General features: G+C 39.3%; 1 protein-coding gene across 11 annotated transcripts in view; it reads right to left on the reverse strand.

Annotated features, from left to right (window-relative positions):
• The window catches only part of DMD (dystrophin), a 2324635-nt gene that overhangs the window by 365350 nt on the left and 1934744 nt on the right, over positions 1-24541 (reverse strand). For 9 of the 11 annotated variants that reach the window (XM_045994540.1, XM_045994546.1, XM_045994545.1 and 6 more), the window contains 2 exons: positions 14781-14953; positions 4487-4643 (listed from right to left, as the gene is read on the reverse strand). In XM_045994540.1, the coding sequence (XP_045850496.1) occupies positions 4487-4643; positions 14781-14953 (330 nt within the window). Of the gene's footprint in view, positions 1-4486; positions 4644-14780; positions 14954-15706; positions 15762-24541 lie in introns of those variants that run through there. The other 2 variants (XM_045994547.1, XM_045994549.1) reach the window with 1 other exon arrangement.

A 24541-nucleotide genomic window follows, 5' to 3' on the forward strand; every position in this document is an offset into this window, starting at 1 on the left:
TGAAAATTGCTTTGGGGAGTGAGCCTGCGGTCCCTAACTACCTGTGTGGATTGTTTTGGAATTTTACCTATAAGAAAACCACACACCCCCTCCACCAAAGTGCTTGAGAATGCCTACATATTTTTGCTTTAAGAGTATAAGACACAATGATATTTTGCTATAAAATGTTATCATTAATCTGTAATGATATCCAAAGAAAATATAAATTACCTCTTTCATAAACATCCTGATTTAGAGAAAAGAAAAGTGAAAAATATTATTCTATAGTTTCGACTTCAGACATTCTAATGGGATTTTGATTCCCACAGAAAGTAATGACCAGGGGTATTAATAATTTACAATAGATAGTGAGCAGGGGATTTGAAAAAAGTGACACATCAAATACATGTGGAATAAGTCTATGATAACAAATGACCCATCTTGATACTAAACATTCTACATCAACAGTATTCGAATCCAGAAACCCACAAAGAGCAAGATAATTTATAATCCTAGGAATGTGGCAATGTAAAACAAGTCTACAAATACAAAACCTGCCAAAGACTAGATCTTGACAGAGTTTTGCACTGATTATATTTCCTTTCTCTATTCCTAAGGAAGTTCAGAAGATCAGATAAAGAGACCCAGTTTCAAGGATTTTCCTTTGTTCTTCTTGCCAACAGGCACCAAGAGCATTACTAACTAGACAGGCATTCCTCTGCAACTCTAAAAGGGCTACTGCATAAATATGACAAAACTCTGAGTAAACAGGGTGCTAAATTGTTCTCTCATCAACACTTCAGAGTGATGATGTTCTCTGAGGGAGGAAGAGTGTTTTGTGACGAGAAGATTTCTTAAGAGTACGAAGAGAAGCTTGTCAAAACATTGGGCCAGACCCCAAGTAAAAACAGTGGGCATCAAAGGAGCTCTCCACGGTACACAGGGATGCCGAGTTGGGAACAAACAGAAAAATCCTGCAGTGAGGAAGGAACATCCTTCTCTCTTCTTTCTTTCCCTGCCCTTGGTCTCAGTAAACTAGAGAAGAACCAACAAGGTTAAGATCAGATCACTGCTTGATTTTCTGCCTTCCTCTTTCCCTTCTTCCCTTTTTTCCTTAATTCCTTTGTTTCTTTACCTAGTTAGTGTCCACCCTGTACTAGGCACCTTATTAAGGGCTGGGCATAAAAATGACAACCCTCTCCCCAAAAGAAGCCTTCTTGGAGCACATGGTTTAGCGAAGGTGATGGACATGAATCAAGTATTTATACATACATGTGATGACAAAGAATGTTAAGCTGCAGAAGGAAAAGTAGACTGTATATGAGACCATGTAGAGGAAGATATGGTCAAATGTGGGCAGCAGGGAAAAGCTTGCTTGATGTCTGAGCCAAGATGTAAAAGCTTATCAGATGTTAGCCAGGAAATTATAAAGGGATATGTGTAGGTGGAAAGGGTTTCAGACAGAGGACCAGCATGTTCCAAGCACCACCTGGGAAGAACACAGAGAACTGCACAAACCAAAAGAAGGCAGCATGGCTGGTGGCCAGAGGGCAAGAGGAAGAGCAGGGGGAAAAGAGAAAGTTGGGGCCCTTGCTGAAGATTTTGGCCTTTTCTCCATGGCATGGAGAAGCCACTAAAGAGGGCTAAGATGGGGATTGACATAATTCAATGTATGTTTTAACGTAAATTACTCTGGCTGAAATGTAAAGACTGCACTGTAGGGTGCCAAGAGTAGATGCAGAAAGGTCAGGAGAAACGGACTTCTGTGACTATTGCAATGACTGCAGTAGATAGAGTCAGGAACCATTTTGGAGGCAAACAGACCCAGTGACGTATTGGGCTCTTTAAAGGAAGCCTTGGTTTGTCATCCTGAAAAAGTGATTATACTGGTCTGCTCCATTGTTGTTTGGACAGGGGAAAGCAGTTAGATCTTTCCAGCTTTGGGCTTTTGCAGATGGCAGCTACAAAAAGATGATAAAGCACAGGTCTTCGGGTGTTGGGAGTTATTAAAATGTTTTATGGTTGAATCTAAGTTAGATTGGGAGGGAGGGAAAGAGGAGTAGTGGAACTAATGTATAGAACAGTTATCCATGGGCTGGAAGTCCTCAGAAGTCAAAGAAGAGTCACAGATGGGTATCTGAACAAGCCCACTAGCCAAGTGGGGCTTATTCATTTCAGTCCGGTGCATGTCAACCGTAACTCTAGCTTCACCATCTCCCAAAAGCATGTAACTGGTCATGGGATTCCTGCATAAAACGACTGAGAATAAGTACTAACGTTTTACCACTGTTAACAAGTAACAAAAGCCAATAACCAGGGATAGTGAGGGACTATTTATAACAAGATGCTGGCTAGTAAGGACTGTGAAAATTATTTGGACCAAATTCCTCATCTTCACAGCTGAAGAACAAAGTAGCAATCATAATCTAACTTATGGAGGAATGTGACTACAGTCTCTCCTGACTTTCAGTGTGCTTGTTCCATGATTCATCTTTGGTTTCTAGAATTAGACTAAAATTACACCTTTTGTAGAAATTCTGTCTCATTTCTTTATATCATATAACGCATTCTATTTAAAATGCCCTTCTGTCTCAATGAATGCTCTTCTACACATTACACCAGTGTTTTGACTATTTATTCAAAGTTAGAACATTTAAAAAATGTCACTATTATATTCCACCCTACCACAGAGCTAATTTCATGTTCTGTTCTGAATTTTATGAAGGGGAATGGCTAAAGAAGAAACTGTCAGTTTCCTTGGCAATTTTTTTCAGACTCCTGGATCTTCCCTCACGGTCTCTTCCCTTTGAGTAATCTATACTCTCTTCTCTGGAATAATATAAACCTTTGACTTCTCTTCAAGATGCCACCTTTGGCTGTATCTCCATAGAGATCTTTCTTTAAGTGCTGAACATATAAAAGTGCTACCATTTTATCAAACTTTTATAGTTTGTTACTCATTTCCTTGCTTTGCTATTCATTTCTGTTCTTGTGCCTTTTATTCTCATTTCAAAAACACTTATCAGTATCCAGTGTATGCCAGATACTTCACTAGGTCTGAGGGTCTTGGAGATGAGCAAGACCAAATCTCTGACTTCCCTACTCAGAGCCCAATAGAGAAAATGGTAATACAAGAAAGAGCAAAACAGAGAGAAAGAGAGAGAGAGAGAGAGGAACAATTGGTCACTGTTAGAAGATGCTAGTGAACAACTTGTTATTCTGAAGGCTGGGAAAGTATCCTGCCTATCATATATGAACTGTATACTGGGTGCCCAAATAATAGATGGATGACTTTTTTTCCACTGAAGTCCTCTGGCTAATAAATGAAGACAAAATTATAGAAATAGGCAATTATCATATTGTAACCCCTAGTCATTGATCATGAACAGCTTCCAAAATCACACATGTAAAAGAGAAAGCAAGACATTATACACCTCCCGATGATGGAAGAATACACAACCATCTATAAAACAGTCTTACCAAAAAAAGTCAAACCTGAATCTGATGAAACCTATTGAACTGTACTGTTCCATATGGCAGCCATGAGTCACATGGGCTACTGTGTACTTGAAATGTGGCTAGTCTGAATTGAGTCAGGCTGTAACTGTACCTTTTTACAGTGTCTGTTGAAATGACAATATTTATGGTCTTATAGTTACATAAGATATAACCATTAGAGCAAACTGGATGAAACGCATACGGAAACTATACGGTTTTTGCAACTCACCGTGGATCTATACTTATTTCATAATAAACATTTTTACAAAATGTATTTAAGAGACAAATTAACCAAATACAATGTGTGACCCTTATTTCAATTCTCATTTAAACAAAAAACATGTTAAAACATTTAAGATGTGTGTGTTAAAAGTGGAAACTTGAATAATGCTAGATACTTGTTAGAATAAAACTACTGACACTTAAAAAGCACTGTAGTAGCCATGTGGTCTCTTTGAAGGAGTATATCTTATCTTTTGAGATATTTTCCTCAATTATTTATGAATTTAAGAATTAAATTGAGATATTTTCTCAATTATTTGTTTATGAATTATTATTATTACTTATTTATGAATTTATGAGTTAAATTGAGATATTTTCTCAATTATTTATGAATTAAATTATCCATGCCTGATATTTACTTCAAAATAATAGAGGACCGGTAGAGGTCTAGAAGAAGTAAGATCAGCTATGAGCTGATAATTGTTGAAGTCTTGATGGGCACAGGGCTCCTCATTATAGGATTCTCTCCGATTTGGTATGTTTTATGTTTTCCATAACAAAATGTCTTTAAAAAATCACTAAAAGAGAAGGGCAAATTCTTAGAGGCTATTATTCACATGGACACTTTTGACATTTAAAATAACAATGGCTTGGATTACTTAAAATTGACCCCTGGACTAACAAACTAAAAATTTCTAGTCAACCTAATTTCAATCAAAAACGCATTTCAAAACCATCCCTAAAAAAGTTTACTTGGTGCAAGGCATCTGTCTTAAAAATGTCCTACCCTGTGTACATCATTCTGCTTCTGAACTGCTGGAAAGTCGCCTCCGATGGGTGCCTGCTGGCTTAACTCATCATCTTTCAGCTGGAGCCATACCAGAAGTTCCTGAAGAGAAAGGTGCAGACGCTTCCATTGGTCAGAACTGGCTTCCAAATGAGACCTGAAAAGCAGCAGGAGACACTAAGTCAAAGTATCTAGAAGGGTGCTTGTTGAGTCTAACAATCCCACTGAAGGTACATTGGTTTAGTTCGTTCCATAGTAGGTAAACCTATAGTGAACCATCTAGCAGTCCTCAGTAAAAATCTAGCTGCTTTTATGAGCCATATAATGGGGGCGTTTGATGGCAATTTTGAGGGTGGACAGCGTTTAGCCCTATGTGTATTTCCTCATGCAGAATTCTGAGACTTTTGGCATGAAACATACAGTGGAATGGATTGCTTTTCTGTAGTGTTGCAATCAATGATTCTTGATGTTTCTGGTAGAAAAAAAAAAAAGGCTCCTCCCGGTGACTAATATAAACCACTCAGTTTTCAAGTGACTCATGCTAGTACTGGAATTCTTCCTGCTTTGAGAAATGGAAAGGTCTCCCCCCACATTTTGACTTTTCCATTTCTGCACTCTAGGCAGCTTTTTCCATTGACTCCTTCCATCTGGCATCTGTTCCTTTCTGCTCTTCTTCCCATATGCTTCTCCTTTTCCTCTACCATTCTTTATTCGTGTGCACCTGGGATTTGTTTTCACCAAGTTCCAACATTTTCTGCTTTGTTTCCTTTGTGTAAAATGCACTGAGACAACAACTCACGTGGAAAAGTAAAATCAGACACTTGCCTGAAAGCCTCCCCGAAACATGAATAATTTAGGCAGGAGAATGAGTGCTCTACCATCAACTGTATTTAGAACATGTTAATCTGTAGAAGGCATTTAAGAATATACAAATGAATGATCTGTGCTATAAAATCCACATTTCACTTGAGGATGAGAAGCTAAATTAACCAAATAAATCATCATCCGGAAAACAAAGAAGAAACGTGGAATGTTAGCAAAGCTCTATCCTAAGGTAAATCAAGAAGTATGCTGCATTACTTACATATTATCAGTAATTACAAATTAATTCATAAAAATTAATGCTGCCTATAACATAAATACAATATAGTCTCTCGTGCTGCAAAGATTGAGGTGTAAAGCAACCAGGTAGAATAACATTTCCCTTTGCTGTGGGGTAACTTAGCCTGACATTTCAAGTATGATTCTCCTGCTGGTCTTACTCAAACAGAATTGCCAAATAGTGCCTATGCACTGGAATTAAATCGTTCCAGAGTTTCTGAGGGATCATTTTCTTTCTGAAGGATTATAGTTACAAGTCTTTAAAATGTGCACATACAAGACCCATAAGCTTACGTTAAAAAAAAATTATATTAAGGAAGTAACTGGAAAATCATACAAAGATGTAGGTAGGAAAAATGTTATTTATAGCATCACTTATGATTGACAAAAAGTAGAAACAACTTAAATATTCTATACTTGGGAGTCAGTTACAAATATAATGGTGAATTCATACAATGCAGTGTTCAAATCCTATGAATCCTATACACTGTTCAATGGGATGGCATCAGCACGTATTTAGGGATAAGGAAGTGATCAACCTGTCCGTTGCTAAGTGAGAATACAGCTTCCAAAATTGTCTATAATCTATTTTTATAAAATGTTCGTGTGTGTGTATTTGTGTGTACACACTTGACTCTGCACAAAAAAATTCTGAAATGACAACTATTATAGCCCTCAGAGGTAGGTTTAGAGCTGATTTACTCCTTCAGCTTTCGATTTCAAATTGTCTGAACTGTCTATTATGAGCAATACAAACATTATATCCAGAAAAACAGAAGGCATTTCCATCAGAGGAATTAAACCATTCAAGATGCTGAGGGCATTATTATCTAATAAAGGAATCCAGAAATATCTTAAATACCACAGATTCATTATAAGAGCACAGACCGCATAGAGGATAGAGTTCCCTTTTTGCTGCTTCTGTTCCCTTTCTCTTTCACTTACTGCTCTTCCATGATAAGCCCAAAAGAGAATTCCTTATACAAGATGTTAGCTGTTTAATGGCATGTAATGCCTACTAGTTACAAGGATTCCCTGGGGTGTCTGGAATTTGCACCGTGGTCCCCTCAAGGGTAAACGAGGATGTTGAGTGGGACATGTGGGAGGGTGGGCAGAGAGAGGCACAGTCCAGATGTGGAAAAGCAGCACATGGAAGAATAAAGAACTTTCGAGCACTCCTATGTCTCCATAAAGCCTTGGGAGTAGACAGAGTGAAAGATAAGGAAGAATGTAGAGATGCCTAATGAACGCTTGACCTCCCTCTCTCTGGTGGAGGGGCCTGGAGGAGGATACAGATGCTGAAAGGCAGGCTTCCCATGGTGAGGGGACCGGCTGCGGCTTCATTCACACAAGGCACTGCTACAAGCCTGGCTCAAGGTGAAATGCGGTCCACTAATCATTACCAGGTCAACGAAACCCTTTGTGTCTCCAGGAGGAAAACATGGCTCTAAGACCCAGGCAATTCAGTTCTAAAGGATCTAAGAGAAATTTCAGAGCGGGAGACAGGGAGATAATGTTAAGCGCCAGGGAGGCGGAACAGTTCAGAGAGTTAACAGAGAGAGAGAAGAAGGACCTAGGACTTCAGGTGACAAAAGGCTCTCTGGGACCTAGATTGTGGTACTAGGTAACATTTCGGAATGTTTGATCACCTTAACTCCATATTAAATGACTTTTCCTTGCTAACACATGAGAGTGGTGACAAGAATGTAAGGAGAAGGCTCACAAAGGACAGGGGATACTGGGTAAGGGCGGGAGAGGAAAATGGCAGCCTGTTAACAGCTCCTGATTGAAACCCACACATATAAAGATGACCATTCTGAAACCCTGGTTCTCAAACTTCCGGGGGCATAAGAAACCTGCGAACGGCTTGTGTTAGGTACAGACTCCCAGGTTCTGCCTCCAGACTTCCTGTACTTGGAACAAGAACCCTCACAACTGAGCAGGGGAACTCTAGGACAGTTCTTTAAGAAAGAATTTCTTGAAGTATTTCCTGTATGCCCTAAACATTACTGGTCGGTCTCCACAGGGCAGAGTGGCATTTGTCAAGGACATGATTTTGAAGGCTATCTAAATGTAGTAAAACACCACGAGCTCAGAAAACATTTTCTTTGGCTATGCTAAGCTTGTGAAGTGTCTTCAAGACACATTTCTAAAGCAATTGTTGGAAGGAGCTGCCCTATTTTTATTTTCAAGATTTTATAACAAATATTTCTAAATGATCAAGCTATGTTTGTACTTGAAATGTCTCTCTGGAAAATGTGTCTTTCTATTTGTAATGACTCTTTTTTTCCCCTCCCTTTTATCATAGGCCCCAAGGGCTGGAAGCAACCTCAGGGATTTTTGTTCAACCCTCTTGTTTTGCAAATACAAAGCTGGGGTACGAGCTGGGATATGAATGTTTAAAGACAGTGTGGGCATGTAATTTGACCTGTTGTATTTAGACATGGGAAATGGAAGCTGCAGACTTTTCTTATGTGAGGAAATCCCAACCATTTCTGGTCTCCAGAAAATGCTTTGGATCCCAGAGCAAAAAGCCTTCCTGCTGATTGGCAAATATACTCTTTTTACCCCTCCTCACTACTCAATGGAAAATAAATGTGGAGGTTTGAAGGGGCATACTTAGCTCTTAACCATTTTCTATTAATCTTTATTAATGAAGACAAGAGCTGAGGGGCTAGTAGCTTTTAACAAAGCAAGCGTTGATTTTTAATAAGCAGGTAATGTCTCCAGTTTGTAAGGCTGAGGTAAAACGTGGAACCTCTAGGTGTGTCAGGATACAACGCTTGTCTTTAAGGAACCCTTTGGTGTCAGGGTGCTAAGAATTATAAGGGCTGCTAAAGTGATTGTTAGTTCTCTAGACACAGATATTTCAAGTATAATTGGGTTGATGCCCAGTTTGAATCTTTAATAAAACTTTACTCTGAAAGGCATGTATTCTTTTTTTTTTTAAAGATTTTAGTTATTTACTTGTCAGAGAGAGAGAGCACAAGCAGGCAGAGTGGCAGGGAGAGGCAAAGAGAGAAGCAGGCCTCCCGCCGAGCAAGGAGCCCGACGTGGGACTGAATCCCAAGACCCCAGGACCACAACCCGAGCCGAAGGCAGTGGCCCAACCCAGGTGCCCCGGAAAGGCATGTATTCTTAAAGCAAGATGTGTTACACTGAATTACTTTTTCATTTTGACTCCTTTGGTAGAACTAATGATGTCCTCCTGTATATCTTGGGTACCCCTGTGAAATGAGATAGCACTTGAGCATATAGAAAGAGAAGGTAAGAATGCAGAAGTAATAAGGAATCATAGACATAAAATGGGAGCTTTGGGGGCTTTAAATAAAGAGAGAGAATTAAACTCAAAGAGAAGTAAACTTTTTTTTTTTTTTTTTTTGTCCAGCTGGGCCATGAACTCTAACTTTCAAACATGATTAACATTCCAAGAGTAAGAGAAAGGAGGTCAGAAATAGTCAATGTCTAAGTTGCATTTTTTTCTTCCTTAAACTAGAAAGACTGGGCCGCCTTTTGCTCTTTGTTTATTCTCTATCATAGAAAAACCTCTAAGCTATTCTAACTTCTAATACTGATTACTCTCTAAGAGTTTTATTTCTGTTGTGGACTATACCATGTTGGTACTCTTGCCTCTCAAATTAGCATTCAGAATCCCATAAAAGTGAATATTGGCATATAACATTCACAAGTTTTTCTCCCAAACACGAAAACCTCACAGAATGTAAATTTTGCTGAAACTGTTGTTGACAACATATGTGCTTCTCTCGGCTAATAGTATATACAATAATCTGGAAGATATAATCTGGTGACAGATTGAATTAAAATCTGCATGCATATTTCTTACAGAAAAAATTCACTAGACTGCTTCCCAAATTATTAATATTTTCAAAATTAAAATGCAAGGTTGTAGAAATGGAATCGTTTAGAAAGAGAAACTTTTTTTTGGCTGATCACAATTCTGTTGTTGGATAATGTCATCAATAACTCTGTGTGTGTTAATTTGCTCATGAATGTATGTATGCATGCAAGTAAAAATTTTTTACTTTATTTTTCTCCCACCTAAAACAGTTAGTGTTTTGCTTTGTTTGGTGGCATTCAACTCTCACTGAGTATTTACTTCTTCTTATACCTCTTGGACATAATGCGATGTGATAATGCACATGGAGCAGATGGCATATACTTTCCTTGAACTAAATTATGAGATGGTACTATACAATTTCAATTAAAGGATTCTTTTCTCTACAAGACATCTTATCTACTTTTTCTTACAGCCTACCTTTGAACTTCATTGGTACCACTTAAATATTAGGAAACCAATGTAGAAAGTTTCAAAATTTGCCTAGATTCAGACAAAGTAACTGCACAGTTAAAACTAATAGGTTGGTAGAATTGCTAGGGAAATTGAAGAGACCGCCCATGTCTCTGCTTAACTCTGAAGCAGTTATGTGCTCAAGATCATATGGTAGGCAGTTAGTAATGGAGCCAGAAGAGAAAGTAGGTCGCCCAAATGCCAGTCCAAGATTCCTTCTACTCTACCTCACTGACTCATTTAGAGCTTGGATAGATTAGCCAGACAGAAAGTCAGTAAGGGAACAGTGGCTTTGAATGACACATTAGACCAGATGGCCTTAACAGATACATACAGAACATTCTAGCCCAAAACAGCAGAATACACATTCTTTTCAAGTGTACATGGAAGACTCTCCAGGATAGATCATGTGATAACCCACAAAACAAGTTTCAAAAAATTTCAGAAGACTGAAATCCTATCAAACATCTTTTCTGACCACAGCAGGATGAAACTAGAAATCAATCACAAGAAAACAACTGCAAGAAACACAAACACGTGCAGGCTGAACAACATGTCACTGAACAACAAATAGATTGATGAAAAAGTCAAAGAGGAAGCCAAGAAATACCTGAAGGCAAATGAAAATGAAAACATAGTGGTCCAAAACCTTTAGGATGCAGTGAAAGTAGTTCTAAGAGGGAAGGTTATAACGATAAAGGCCTGCATGGAAAAGCACAATCTCAAATAAATAATTAAATCTTACACCTAAAGGGAAGTAGGACAAAGTCCAAAGTTAGTAGACGGTAGGAAGTAATAAAGATCAGAGCAGAAATAAATGAAACAAGAGACTTAAAAACAATATAAAACATCAATGAGACTAAGAGCTGGTTTTTTGAAAGGATAAACAAAATACGAACTCTTGAGTCAGAGTCATCAAGCACAAAAAGACAGAGGAGTCACTATTTACCTGGCAGGAGAAATACCATGATCACACAAAAAGGAAGAGGACTCAAATAAAATCAGAAATGAAAGAGGAGTTACTATGGACATTACAGAAATATAAAGGATTGGTTATAAAACATTACTATACAAATTATATGCCAACAAATGGGACAACCTAGAAGAAAGGAATGAATTCCTAGAAACATACAGCCCTCTGAGACTGAATCAAGAAGAAATAGAAAATGTGAGCAGATACCTAGCAATGAAATTGAATCGGTCATCAAAAATCTCCCAACAAAGTCCAGGACCAGATGGCTGCACAGGTGAATCCTACCAAATATTTAGAGAAGGGTTAATACCTATCCTTCCCAAAGTGTTCCCCTCAAATAGTAGAGCTTGGAGTTTTTCTTTATCTAATTTAGCTGAAGGTAGCAAGCACAGCCCCCTGAAACAACTGTGAATACTTAAAGAAATGTGCCATCCAGTGTAAATGAAAATAGTACAGGGAAGACTTCAAAGTGAAGAAACAGTCAGAGAGGGAAATAGAGAGGGATTTGGATGAAAAGGTGGAGGATGAAAGGAAGGACGGTGTTCCAAGGGTGAGGACCAGCAAATGTATGTACTCATATGGGCAAGTGAGAAAACTAGTGGAGAGCAGCAATGGGGTTAAAAAGCAGAATCTCCTCGGCTCAGAGAATCCATGCTGGGGAATAATTAGATCACTGCTTGGTGAGGAAGGAACTGGGAGGTAAAGGAAGAACAGGAAAGAGAAGGGATTACCAGGGTCTTAGCAGGTGGAGAGTAGACAAGCCACCAGCCACTAGATTCTGATGACTACACATAAATTTCATGAAAGCAATGATTTGTCTCTTGCCAGTTTCGTTCAGTTGTATCCTCAGTGCCTAGAAGAGTGCCAAGTACATAGTAAAGACTTAGTAAATATTTGTGGAATGAGAAAAATAAGTGAATGAACAAATAAAACATGGGCACCGACAAGACTGAAGTTTTTGAGCAAGGGAATAATGTGCTAGAAATGTCCAAGGAAGAAGATTTTTCTAAGTGTGTTATGGGTGATATCAATGCATAAAGAAACAGAGAAAAATCTATCAATATAAAAAGACATGATGGAGACTTATGTAAGAATCATAATCATAGGCAGAGAAAAGACATAGGGCAGAAAAAAATAAATGGAAGGAAAGCGACATAATCTGGACTTGGAACCGGAAACACAAGGATACCTCTTATGAGCCAATGGAATGCAAAGGGATACCAATGTGATGGGGATGATGAAGGAGGGCACTTATGATGAGTGCCGGGCGATGGACGGAAGCATTGAATCACTAAATGTTGCATCTGAAACTAATATTGTTCTGTCCCGTTAACTACCTGGAATTGCAATAAAAACTAGAAAAAATGGACACCTGTGTAATTAAGTACTGATGTCTCTATACTTTGAGATAGAAAAATGGCTTCAGAATCCCTTTTAAGATAATGAACCAACCTACATCTTTTATAGGATGATATGTTACAGCTTGGGCAAACACTGGGCACTTTCTCTGTGCTATTTTCACAACTAATTTTTAGTTGTGGTGACTTTTCACCATAAAATAATGCTGATGGAGGAACTGACTAGACTCATAAAGCCTGCTTCTAAGCATCATGAATGGTTCTGTGCCTGACTCTTCTGGGGTCCAGTTCTCCTGCCTCATCACCATCCTAAATTGTTGTCTGTTCTGGGCTGCTTTTGGCTAAAACCTGCCATTCGATCTGGACTGACAGATGCCCTTCCTTCAATGATATGTCAGGAAAGGGACTGAAGTGAAGAATTATTTCTTTTCTTCTTTCTTTCTTTCTTTTTTTTTAAATTTGTAAGTGATTGCTTAAAACACACAGTGTATTATGAGAAAGGTCTACTTAGAAGCTGAAACCATTGATTGGAGTATTTAAATTCTGGAATTTGCAGCACCTTAGATAAGCCAAGGTAACTGTTTTCCACTTGATTAATGACAGCAAGAATTAAACTGCAGGGCCTGGCATATGGGAAATTGCTGAGAACGAAGAGCCCATATTTTGGCTGACACGCTCTTTGCCGCTTTTGATTCCCCTTTCATTTCATCAAGTTCACATGAAGGAGAGGAAAGGCACTGAGTGATGTGCAGAACAGTTAGAGCAGCTTTCTTCTTTCTTCTCCGCAAAAAAAGAATAACTTTCTTCTCTTTTAATTTATCTGCCAATATCTTTCCCATTTCACCCATCTCATTCCTTTTTAACGACAGAGGTTATGAAAGTGGCCTTTGTCATTACGCACACTGACCTCTCCGAGTTTAAGCCATGGGAAGCGAATGGAGTCTCGCTGCCTTTGAAAATACCACTGCCCACTATTGTCCCCAGTGTACCCTAAACACATTGATACAACGTCATGGACCAAACAGGGAGATAAAAATGAGTGTGTTGGAAGCTGGGATGCAAACTTGGCGGGAAAACCTTACAGGTAAAAAAAGAAAAAATCCTTTCCTACTCTTAGAAATATCTGTTTCTCTTTTCCATCCTTTCATGTAGTATGTATTTATGTGGCAAAGTTAGGTGAGTCCTACCTTTTCCTTTCTGCTTTATACTCTACAGGATAATATGATGGTTAAAAGCTCAGAATGTGGAGCCGGACGCCCTGTATTCAGTCTTGGACCTGTAACTTACTAACTAAATGACCTTAGAAAAAAATTATTTAGCCCCTGTGCACCTCACTTTCTTTAAATATAAAGACAGAATAATAACAGGGCCTATCATGTAGGGCTGCTGAGAGCATTAAGTGGGTCAAGAAATAAAAAGTGTCCATGGCATGTAACGATAGGTGATGTACCGTGCATTAGTTGCTATCATTCTTATTCTTTCATATTAATACAGGTTTTTACTAGAGTGCTTTTGTATTACGAAATTTCAGTGATATTTTCCCTCATTATTGAAGTAAATATGCTGTATGTCAAAAGCCTGGCCAATTCAAAAGAACGGTAAAGAAGAAAAAGAAATCTCCGTTCTGTAATCTTACGACCTAGAGATAGTACCATCTCCCAGGGTTTAGCATGCTCCCTCGTAACCACCGCGATGCCCATTCACCCTCTTCTACCACCCTCTACCCCAACGCCTGTCCTAGACACAGAAGAAAGCACAACACATTTTTACAAAGACATGTGAATTAGGACAAGCAACTGATTAGAAAGCAGGAGACCTGACCTCCACTCTCTACTTCCCGTGTCATTTACGTGACACCGGGCATTTCTTTGACCCCCACTGAACCAACTCACAATGGGTGTAGCAAGAATTTTACTCTGCACTCCTTATAACAACGCTGAGCTGTATCCACTAGCTTCTCAGGAAAAAGGTGATACAAAGAAAGGGGCAACTATACAAGAGAGGAGAGTAGAGAACAACCAAAGGCTTAGTCTCCAGAAGATGCCGTGACAAAATCTGAGAGGGAGCTAAAGACCAGAAGTTTCTATAATCTCTCCCTAGCGGCAGGAGCTATGAAGAGGTCTCCTCGAAAGTTACAAGGCATCAGGGTATTTAAGGAATGTCCTCTGTTATGCATTTAGAATAATGCCAAAAAAAGAACTCCATGATAAACATATATTGATTTTATCACTTTTTGTATAATCCTGTGGTAAGTTAAGAGAGAACTCTATCAAATTAGGATAGCTGTGTTCCTCATTTAAATTCACTCTAATGTCTTAATATGCATCTCTCCCATGGTTATAAAACACTGCCATTTTAATCTAATCTGAACCCTCAAGTATCATCTCCATACCAAGCAAATGAATGATTCATTTATTCAAAATAAAATGAATCATTGTGAAATTGGGTGATTTACATAAACATATGAGATATTAGCCGCTTGCACTACGAAAGGGAAGGAAATCTTCCCGTTTTAATTCATTTCTGGCTTTTTCGCCCCCAATCTTTTCCTACCTAATGTTGAGAGACTTTTTCCGAAGCTCATTCCACTTGAAGTTCATGTTGTCCAAACGTCTTTGCAACAGGGCTGCGTCATCAGAACCTTCCAGGGATCTCAGGACTTTTTGGCCATTTTCATCCAGGTTGTGATAGATATCTGTGTGAGCTTCGATTTCTCCTTGGAGGTCCTATGAGACAGCAGGAAGAAGAACACGGGCAGAATTACCAAACAGAAGAGATTGGCTAAATGTGAGTCTGGAGAACTGTAAAAAATAAACTGCCTGTTCAAAAAACGTTTCAATTAGGCCACCTAACAAGAAGATGCACCTCCAACTCATTCTTCTTGGTTCATTATCTTTTCATGTTACTACGTAGATTGGTAGTAGACACCTTATTAGGTCTAATAAATTTGTTCTTCGATGATATGAATTGGAACATGATGCACCTGCAACTTTACGAATTTTGTAAGTTACACTGATAGGACCACAGACAAAAGATGATGTTTTCTGGAAGTGATATGAAATAACATTCCGTGATGAAGTGCACCCCAGGGCCAATCATTTCATTACACTACGGGTTAAGTCATATTTTCCATGCATCTAAGTAATCTGTAGAGTAGACTCAGACTATAAAAGCATGGAGAGACTAATAAACAAGGTTGTGCTCGGTCCACAGCTCCAGCACATTAATGGGATTCTATCATAGGAGAGCATCTTCTTGACAATACACATTAAGTTCACCTTGGCATTCTAGCATCACACATTTATTACAGCATCATACATTAATTAGTAAGATTTTCCATTTAAAATACTGTCGTATTTTTAGGCTTGACAGGTAGAAAGTTCATAGGACCTTGATAAGAGTTATCATAAGAGATTACACAATCCACCTCATTTGTATATACACAGAACAAGAAAATTATCACAGTAGAAGAATCTGACCTTTACATGGTATGTCTTCCTGTGTAACATTTTCAGCTTGAACCGGGGACTACAGCACTGATCCTGTTGCATAGCAATCCTGAGAAAAACCAGCGACTGAAAGAGCCCTGCTTTAAAATGCCAACTTTGCTTACATTCTGTTGACAGAATGAATTTCAGAGCACAGGCTTCACCAGTCAATAATAATAAACAGCCACTTTGTACTCCTCGCTAACCGGTGGCCAGGCCCGTGGGTGTGGGAGGGACCTCAAAGAGAGGAGGCCTGGAATATGCAACTGACAGTTTATATTAAACAGCCAACTTTTCTTATCATTTTGCCATTATAAGCCAGAGACATTATAAATTCATTTTATATATGTGTTTCCCTCCTTGTTCCCAACAGAACAGTCAAAGCCAAAGGAACATTCCTTAGAGAGCTGCCGGGGACCAGCATTCCTTTCTGCCTACACAATGAATGGAGGCTTTGTACATTATCTGACTTGCTTTTAGAGATTTGTATGCTTCTGTTCAACAAGTTGAAAAATTCATTCTGAAGCTCCGAACAATTGGATTGATCTGTGTAACTAGGAACTTTTTTTTTTCCATTCCCTCTTTCTAAAATAGAATTAAATTACTCTTCTGAGGCAAGGGGGCAGTGGCCGCAGTAACATGTTAGCAATTCTGAAGGACTGGCCTGCATTTTCAGTCTCTGACTCTTAGATTCAGAATGTTGCACAGGTCAAGTACATGGACGATGAATGTTTCCCATCACTCTTTTTGGCAGCCAAAGTATCACGGACGGAACCCTAAAGAGAATTTCATCCCATTCTCTGTGATTGGAAGCCACGAGGGGGAAAACAGATAGAAGGACATCCAACAATGAAAGAAGGGAAAGTAGCCTCTACCTCTATCCCATCACAAACAGGCTCCCTCTGGAAGGAAATAGCCTGATTTTGAAACGAGTTCATGTGGTGGAAAACTGGTACTGGGCTGATAAAACAAACATATTTCTCTTCTAGGTGTGCGTACCTACACGGCACAAACTGCTCTCCCGAATTTGCCACTTCCTCAGGAAAGGAGAAAAGTGAGATTAATTTATCTGAATAAATCAGGACTCCAAAGCAAACAGATCCAAGTTATCCACAAAATTCCCCCACTTTTCTCTTTTTACTTTACTTTTCTTCTTATAGTACTTGACTGAAAACTTTGTCTCAGTGGACACACTTAGGGGATGGAAACCAAACCTTTAGTTGCTCAAGAAAATAAGATATATTGTGACTAATACAACAAGCCTTCTTCATTAACACGCATACAAATGAGAGTTCACCTGAATTTTTATATCCTGCATTGAGACTGAGACCCAGGCTCTATCAATGGTTCCTCAAGATTATGTATATCATGAAGTCATCAATACCTTTTTGAAAAAATGAGAGGTCTTCCCAAGAATAAATAGGAAGTTGATTCATTAATTTGTTAATTTTCATCTTTGCCATTTCCATTATACCACACAGAAATGTCACTGTTGTGTCATCAACAAAGAAGTAAACAGAAAATCGGTAAACCAGTATTTACTGAGGACTGATTATCTGTCTAGTCTCAGCTGGGAGAAAATGAGAGGTATGCAAGAGACAGCTCAGTCTTTATACTTCCTAAAATCTAGCATGTGCTTTTTATTTAATTCATATTACCAACTACATATTGGTGGTAATTTCCTGCCACACCTCATACATGTTGGCATAAAAACTACCCCCCACCCCTTGGAAGTTCAGAGTGGCTGAAGTCAACTCTTGGCATTAGCCAAAAGGTAACTCATAGCTCAGTATTCCTTCTCTGGGTCATGGTGCTAGCTGAGAGCAACAAATGACATGAATGGTAAAAGGTATAAAACACAAATGTACCTCTTTATTTTTCCTCTTGGTGCCATGAAGTACATGTTTTCTCTATTTTTCATATGAGAGCATTGAGGTAGAGAGTTGTTTAACTGAGTTGCCTAAAGTCACCTATCTTATAAGTAACAGAATTTGAATTATGTTGACTCTAGAAGATCTTGGGCTGATCCCACTGCCCCATTTGCTGTGAACACTGGCTGGAAGACACAGTAGTTGCCCAAGCTGAACAAGGCTACTCCCAACAAGGGAGGAAAAACAGCTATTAAGGGAAAAACACCCAGAAAGTCGGCATTACTGATTTTGATCGGAAATTGACTCACATGGATTGATTTATTCTGAATGAAAAACGGAATCCTGACTACCCTTTTCACTTCTTATTTGATGATTGTGCATCCGGGACCATCTGTGAGGAAAACCTGGAAGTTTTTGAGGTCTCCTAACTAAAAAATATCCTTACTGCCAGAACAGAAATTCTCCCTTCAGCAATGTGTTCCTTTGTCTACAAGAGCCACGTGAACATTACACTAAGTAGTGACTTGACACATCAGTATCAATGTAGCTCGCCCACATTCTTTGGGGACAGTAGGCTGGTAGGGAATCTGTCAAGTTATGGGACTCAGGTAGCCTGCTCTAGAATGTAGGGGAGTGTCAGTGAGGAGCCGAAGGCATTTTTTTTTTTTTTAAGGAAGCTGCCATGCTGTAGTGGAGATTTCTCAATACAAGTGGGCAGCATGAGTTCTTGGTAGGAGGAGATATTGACAGGACAGGTAGGAAGGAACACTCATATCTGCATAAAACTACCATGATGGCATTTAGCTTAAGATGGCCACAGAAAAGCGGGGGGGGGGGGGGGTTAGTAAAGAGAATTCTTAGACCATAGTCCACCTGGACAAAAAGGAACTTGTGAAGGCATTTTTAGGTAGTTTTATTTTACTTCTGACATAACTAAAAAAAAAAAAAAAATCACTCAAAGCCAGAGTTGCCACATCCAAGGCAGCCTATCTAATGTTTCTCTTCTTTTTGTGATTGTATTCTTTAAAAAGAACAATAACAAACGAGCAGGGGAAAAAAAGGTATTTGTTATATAACCATAGAAACAGTTCAGTGGCCATGACAATGTGTAAAAGACTTATGTTACAACAGACGCTGGTCAGAGCACTGGGTGTTCATTAGCTGCTGAGGCCTCTCAGGAACCTTCTCGGGTAGACATGATGAGTATTTGCATTTTACATACACAAGAGTGAAATTTCAGAGAAGTTTAAGTAAAAATGCCCAAGGTCACATGGCTAATAAACCATGCAGCCAGATTTCAAACCCAGGCTGTTGGAACTCCAGGGACTGTTGCTGTTAACCACTAGGTATGTTGCCTCTGAGTAGTTTTTTTTTTTTCCCCTCTATTCATTTAAAACTTTTCCCAATAGGAGCACCCGGGTGGCTCAGTCAGTTAAGTGCCTTCAGCTCAGGTCATGGTCTGAGGGTCCAGGAATCTAGCCACCCCCCCCCGCATTGGGCTCCCTGCTCACTGGGGAGTCTGCTTCTCCCTCCCCCTTTGCCTCTCTCCATGCTCATGTTCTCTCTCTATATCTCTGTCTCAAATGAATAAATAAAATCTTTAAAAAAATAAAAAAAATCCCAGTGAATTCTTCCTGGTAGTCACATTCCCACCTCAGTTTCAGCCAATCTAACTCTGCCATCAGCCAATGCAGAGTCATGGTTTCCATACCTCAAGATTCTCTGTATGGTCTTAATAACATGGAGACTGTTAAACACATCTGAAGTAGTGGACAGAGACATACCCAACCCAACAAGAGAGAACGTAAGATAATTGAGAAAATGGGTGCCAGTAAAATCTGTAATTTGTTGCCCCCCCCCCCAAGAACCATAGAGCTTCAAGTTCTGTGTACTTGGAGAGCAAATCTCCAAGGTGATATCAAGAAATTCAGTGGTAAGGCAAGTGGCATGTCCATAGACCAGCGGTTTTAGGAGTAGGGAGAATCCTGTTTCCTGGAGAGCTTTTTCAAATCTCACACCCCCTTCTTGTCCAAGAGTCTAGTCTCCTCCTATCTTAAGTGCCCTTTCTCAGTCTCCAGGGAAAAGCAATGGTGAATTGCCATTAAGGAATCATGGTTTGAGTCCGTCCCTTCTCTTTCCCTTATGAGCTGCTTAAGTTTGAAAACTCTTTAGCTTCACTAAATATTAAATAGTAATTCACAGCTGGGTTGCTGTGAATATTACATGGATTAATTTTTGTAAAATACTTTGAACAGTGTCCAGAACACAACAGGCCTTTAATAAGTAATAGCTAATAGAAGGGTTGCTCTTCTGAGAGAATCAGGGTGGAAATCAAGTGATAGTCTTCATGAACTAATGCGACTCGGTTTGAGCCTTAAAGGATGGGTAAGACCAAGAGAGAGGGTGACCGAGGAGGGTGTTCCCACTGTGAAGAAGAGTGTAAGAATGGCAGAAGATGGGAGCAAATTTGGTTTAGAAGCAGAACAATGAACAACACAGAGTGATTGGAACACATGATGTGTGTTGGGAAGCAACAGATGGAATGTAATTGAGGTCCTTAAACTAAGCAGGATGAAGACCTTCCTTCAGGAAGGCACTGAGAATATAAAAGTTTACAAGAAGTAGGACAAACACAAGATCTTGGATTATTATATTTTTACTATCTCATTCAACAGGTAGAATAATCCCACAGGGTCCCTAAGTAATAAGACAACGTGGGAAGAATATGAAAACTAATAAAAGTTTTACTAGAACCAAGATAAACAAGAGAGATGTCGAGTCAGTTAGGGCAACACTCTTCTTTTTATTATCCAAACAAATGGTTATGATAGTATTCCAAAACATCCTGAGTACCAGTATCCAAATATTTTCTTTCCTAGGTACATCAAATTGCTTGTCTAAAAAAGAACTCAGCAAACAATGTCCTCCCTATCTTGAATACAACTGAGACGTCAGCAAGAAAATGGACAAAAAGCTGCAGGAAGAACAAACATAAGTGACCACATCTCCCTATAAAATTCATTACAGACACACAATGTCTAATCTTTTCTGAAAGCAATTAGTAGGCAAATAATGGTAAGGCCATTAGTTCCTCTTTACTGATAACTTTCACCTAATTCAAATACACTTGATAGGAAAAAAAAATAAAAGAGCAGTGATCTGATTTCCAGGAACTTAAAAGTTCAGAAACAGAAGATCCAAAACAGGAGAGAAGGTATCATCAAGGCTCCACTGCATGTGGCAAGGGGTGACACACAACACAGAATCAGAAAGGTGTGGAGGAGGTGCCAGCACATAGAGTTGACCCGGGTTTCGCAGTGTGCACTTCCGCCGCTACATACTAGCCCTTGAAGGTATCACCTCACTAGGCATGTGAAACAAAACCATTACTGTTAGTGATGAAGATCCTAAATTCAGCAGAGAAAGCAGGTTTATACTCAGTAAATATTTAAGAAGGAAATAGTATATATAAAACTCTTTAAATGAATTTATCCAACATAGTTATCCTGAAAAGGGGTTGATGCTTTAAAGAAATTCAACAAACGAAATACACATACAAAAGTAAAACTCCCTTAGCTTGGCTATTCAAAATGACTTGCGAAACATGCACTCTGAATACTTGAGGTTTGGGTGCACACACACACACACACACACACACCTCCCACCCCCATTCCATTATGAGAACAGAAACTGAGAGTAAATCCTTAGAAACGTTTATAGCAATCTAAAAATAAAAGGCAGAAGGTTGCATTTTGTGTCTGGTTTTTGAAGTTTTAAAAGTAATTCATTTTTATTGCATGTTACAAAAGTATCAGTCTGGTATGGATTGGACATTAAAACTAGCAAAACAAAACAGCATTATCCTTTCTAATGGATTTTTTTGAGAAGCACCCACATAAAGGAGCTGGACCTACAATCTTGACCTTATAAGGACTCTAATCTAACCACCAGACCTTCCTAACGCACTCAGGAAATGCAGTCGCATAGAGACCCACAGAGGGTGTGACTGTTTCCCCCTATTCCGTATGTGGGTATGTGGCCATTGCAATCCTTGTAAAAGCAGCGGGGTGGTCATCCCAAGAGAAACAAGAGTTAATTTGAGGACTGCCATTTGGCTTGGAGCCTGGTTGCTCTAGGTAGATAAGGAGTGTGTTTTCAGGTCCACTGCACCGCAATGCATCTTAAATGGGCAGCTATGGATTTAGGAGTCCACAGGCTGTGCTTTAAAAATGGCTGTTATTAAGGTCCTTAGAGACTATTATCCTGCAGGGTTTGTTGTCTTTGCTTTCATATCTCACTCGAAAATTCTCACCCCTTATGCACGAGAACAGTGGAGAGAAGGGATATGCTCTCCTGCCTCAGTACATTCCCAGGTGCAAGCCTTTATTTCAAAATCTAATCTTTAAAAATGCCTGGCCTACGGTGGATTACCCTGGAGGAAACTGAGCAAAATCCCATTTGTCAGACCGCCTTAAGCAATTCGAAACTCGGGTAACACGTGATGCTTTCTCTCCTTGTCTTACCCTCTGGTTTACTCTAGCCTTAAAATTACTTTTTAAAATGGAAGCATTCACTTCAGACGTACTAGGTTGGAGGTAAGAAGAGAAGTGTCTTTTCTCTTCTGTATCATGTTTTTCCTAGTGACTTTTTATTCTGTCACAGTGCAAAAATGTTCTGCATATTTATTCATCACACAGGCACTTAAGTGCCTATCGTACTTCCAAGACATTGCTAGGAGCTACGAGAACACATATAAGAAAGATGTAGTCCCAGCTCTTAAGTTAGTCCTTCCCTTCCTTCCTTCTTTTTTTCCTTCCTTCCTTCCCTCTCTCCCGTCCTCCCATCCTACCTTCCTTCCCACCTTCCCTACTTTTCCTTCCTCCCACTAATATTTCATATATCAGCATCTAGGCCCACAGTGGTAAAAAGCAAACAAACTTCTACCTTCTTGATGTTCACAGCATTACAGGATGAACAGAGAGAGAAATCACATAAATAGGAAAGAAATTCATTTGTACATATTATTTGATCCCCATAGCCAAAGAGAACCCCCCCTCCACACACACCACATGTATACCATTCTTCTCACCACAGCAGACATGACATACTATAGAAGGATTTGAGAATGATTACCTGGGGGGGACAGTTTTCAGGGTAAATGGCAATGGCCGCAGAGAGAGAATGGAGGCAGGAGTTTAGCTGACAGGCAGCCTTAGCCATTCTTGAACCAATAATGTGGTGGCTCCAAAACCAGGAAGGAAGGAGGAGGGATGCTACCATCACCACGTGCTCATAAATTACAGAAATAGCAGCATGTGTGACTCACTTTCATCCTTCCCTTGGTCTACCTTTGGAAGGTAGAATTAGGCAAAGTGATAACTGTTCACAAAAGCATTTTAAAGGCAGAAATGTTATTTTAAGTTTCCTTTCCTCAGGAGTAAGACAAACATTATATATGCTGTGTTTTATTTATTTTTTAATGATTTATTTTTATTTATTTGAAAGAGCAGGGAGGGGCAGAGTGAGAATTCCAAGCAGACTCCCCACTGAGAGCAGAGCCCTAAGCAGGGCTCCATCCCACCACCCATGAGATCAGGATCTGAGCTGAAACCAAGACTCGGGTGCTCTCCTGACTGAGCCACCCAGGCGCCCCTATAGATGCTGTGTTTTAACATACATATACACATACTCACCCCTCGGTACCAAGTAAATTACAATGACAAGACAAGGGCAGACACCTAAGCTGCACATAGACACAGGAGACTCCCACCTCAAATGCATTCTATGAAGGGCTCCTAAAGTATATGGGAGTGGGTTTTAAAGGACAACCAGTCCTGAGAAAGAGTGGGTAGAGTAACAGTGCATGGGGTGTTTTAAAGAGTTAACGTGCCATGGACACAGCGGGGAGCTAATGTCGCTACCCAATTAGCTCAGCACTTAAGTTATAAAAAAGAATGACATGCCTGCATGATGTTGGTGGTAGAAGATAAAACAAGACCTTAGGAGGGCTGTTTTCTTTTTTACTAATATATCTGAAATTCATATAAAATGATGTACTGTGTTGCAATATTTTCCCAGATACTGCCATATGGCTTCGTTCATAATTGGGTATTTCCTCCATGAGACATCTTTCAGAAGATCATTGCCAATGGTAATCTTGAAAGGCCTTCACGCTTAAATTCAAGATGGCACATTTAAATCATAGAGACAGCCACATATGAAAAGTCTACGATGTTGAAGGTACTTTTGGTTTTGTATTATGTTTTATGTGTAGGAATCAGGCCATTTGAAGATAACTATCCTTATCTGAGAAAGACCAGATGGGCCTTTTCGACACTGAAACATATTTATTATTGCAGAGCCACGATGAGGGGTGGAGGGATGGAGTGGAGGGATAAAACAGGGCAGGAAACTAATACTCACACTCCTTATAAATCCTCCTCATCAATTCTGTGAAGTAGGCCTTCTTATCCCCCAGTTGAGGAAGGTACAATTTGAAGAGATAGAAGGAACCTTTCCAAATCTCACAGTCATTAGCTGGCAGAGGCAGGATTAGGGCACAGATCTGTCTGAATTGGTATTCTTCTGATTCCCCTTAATTCCTCCCCACTCTTCAAATACAAAGCAAGTATCTTCTGAGTTGGGCTACATGGAATACAACACAATAATTAATTCATTAAAGTACTTATGATATACTTAGTTCATGTAATTTTCAGTGATGCTCTGAGAGGAATGGCCAGGCAACTGCATTAGATTCCAGTTAGGTATTTTCACACCTTTCATGATTTTCAATGGCTCTAAATGAACAGAACACATTCTTATTCTTAAAATAGTCAACTGTCTTCCCATCGACTAATATACATCTGGTTATATTTATCTATAAAATTTGTCTATATTATGTACAGAATTGGAGTTAGAAAAGCTCCTATTTCTTGAATCTCTTTGTCACAGAGCT

This window comes from Meles meles, chromosome X (assembly GCF_922984935.1).
Source record: "Meles meles chromosome X, mMelMel3.1 paternal haplotype, whole genome shotgun sequence".
NCBI classification, from domain to species: Eukaryota; Metazoa; Chordata; class Mammalia; order Carnivora; family Mustelidae; genus Meles; species Meles meles.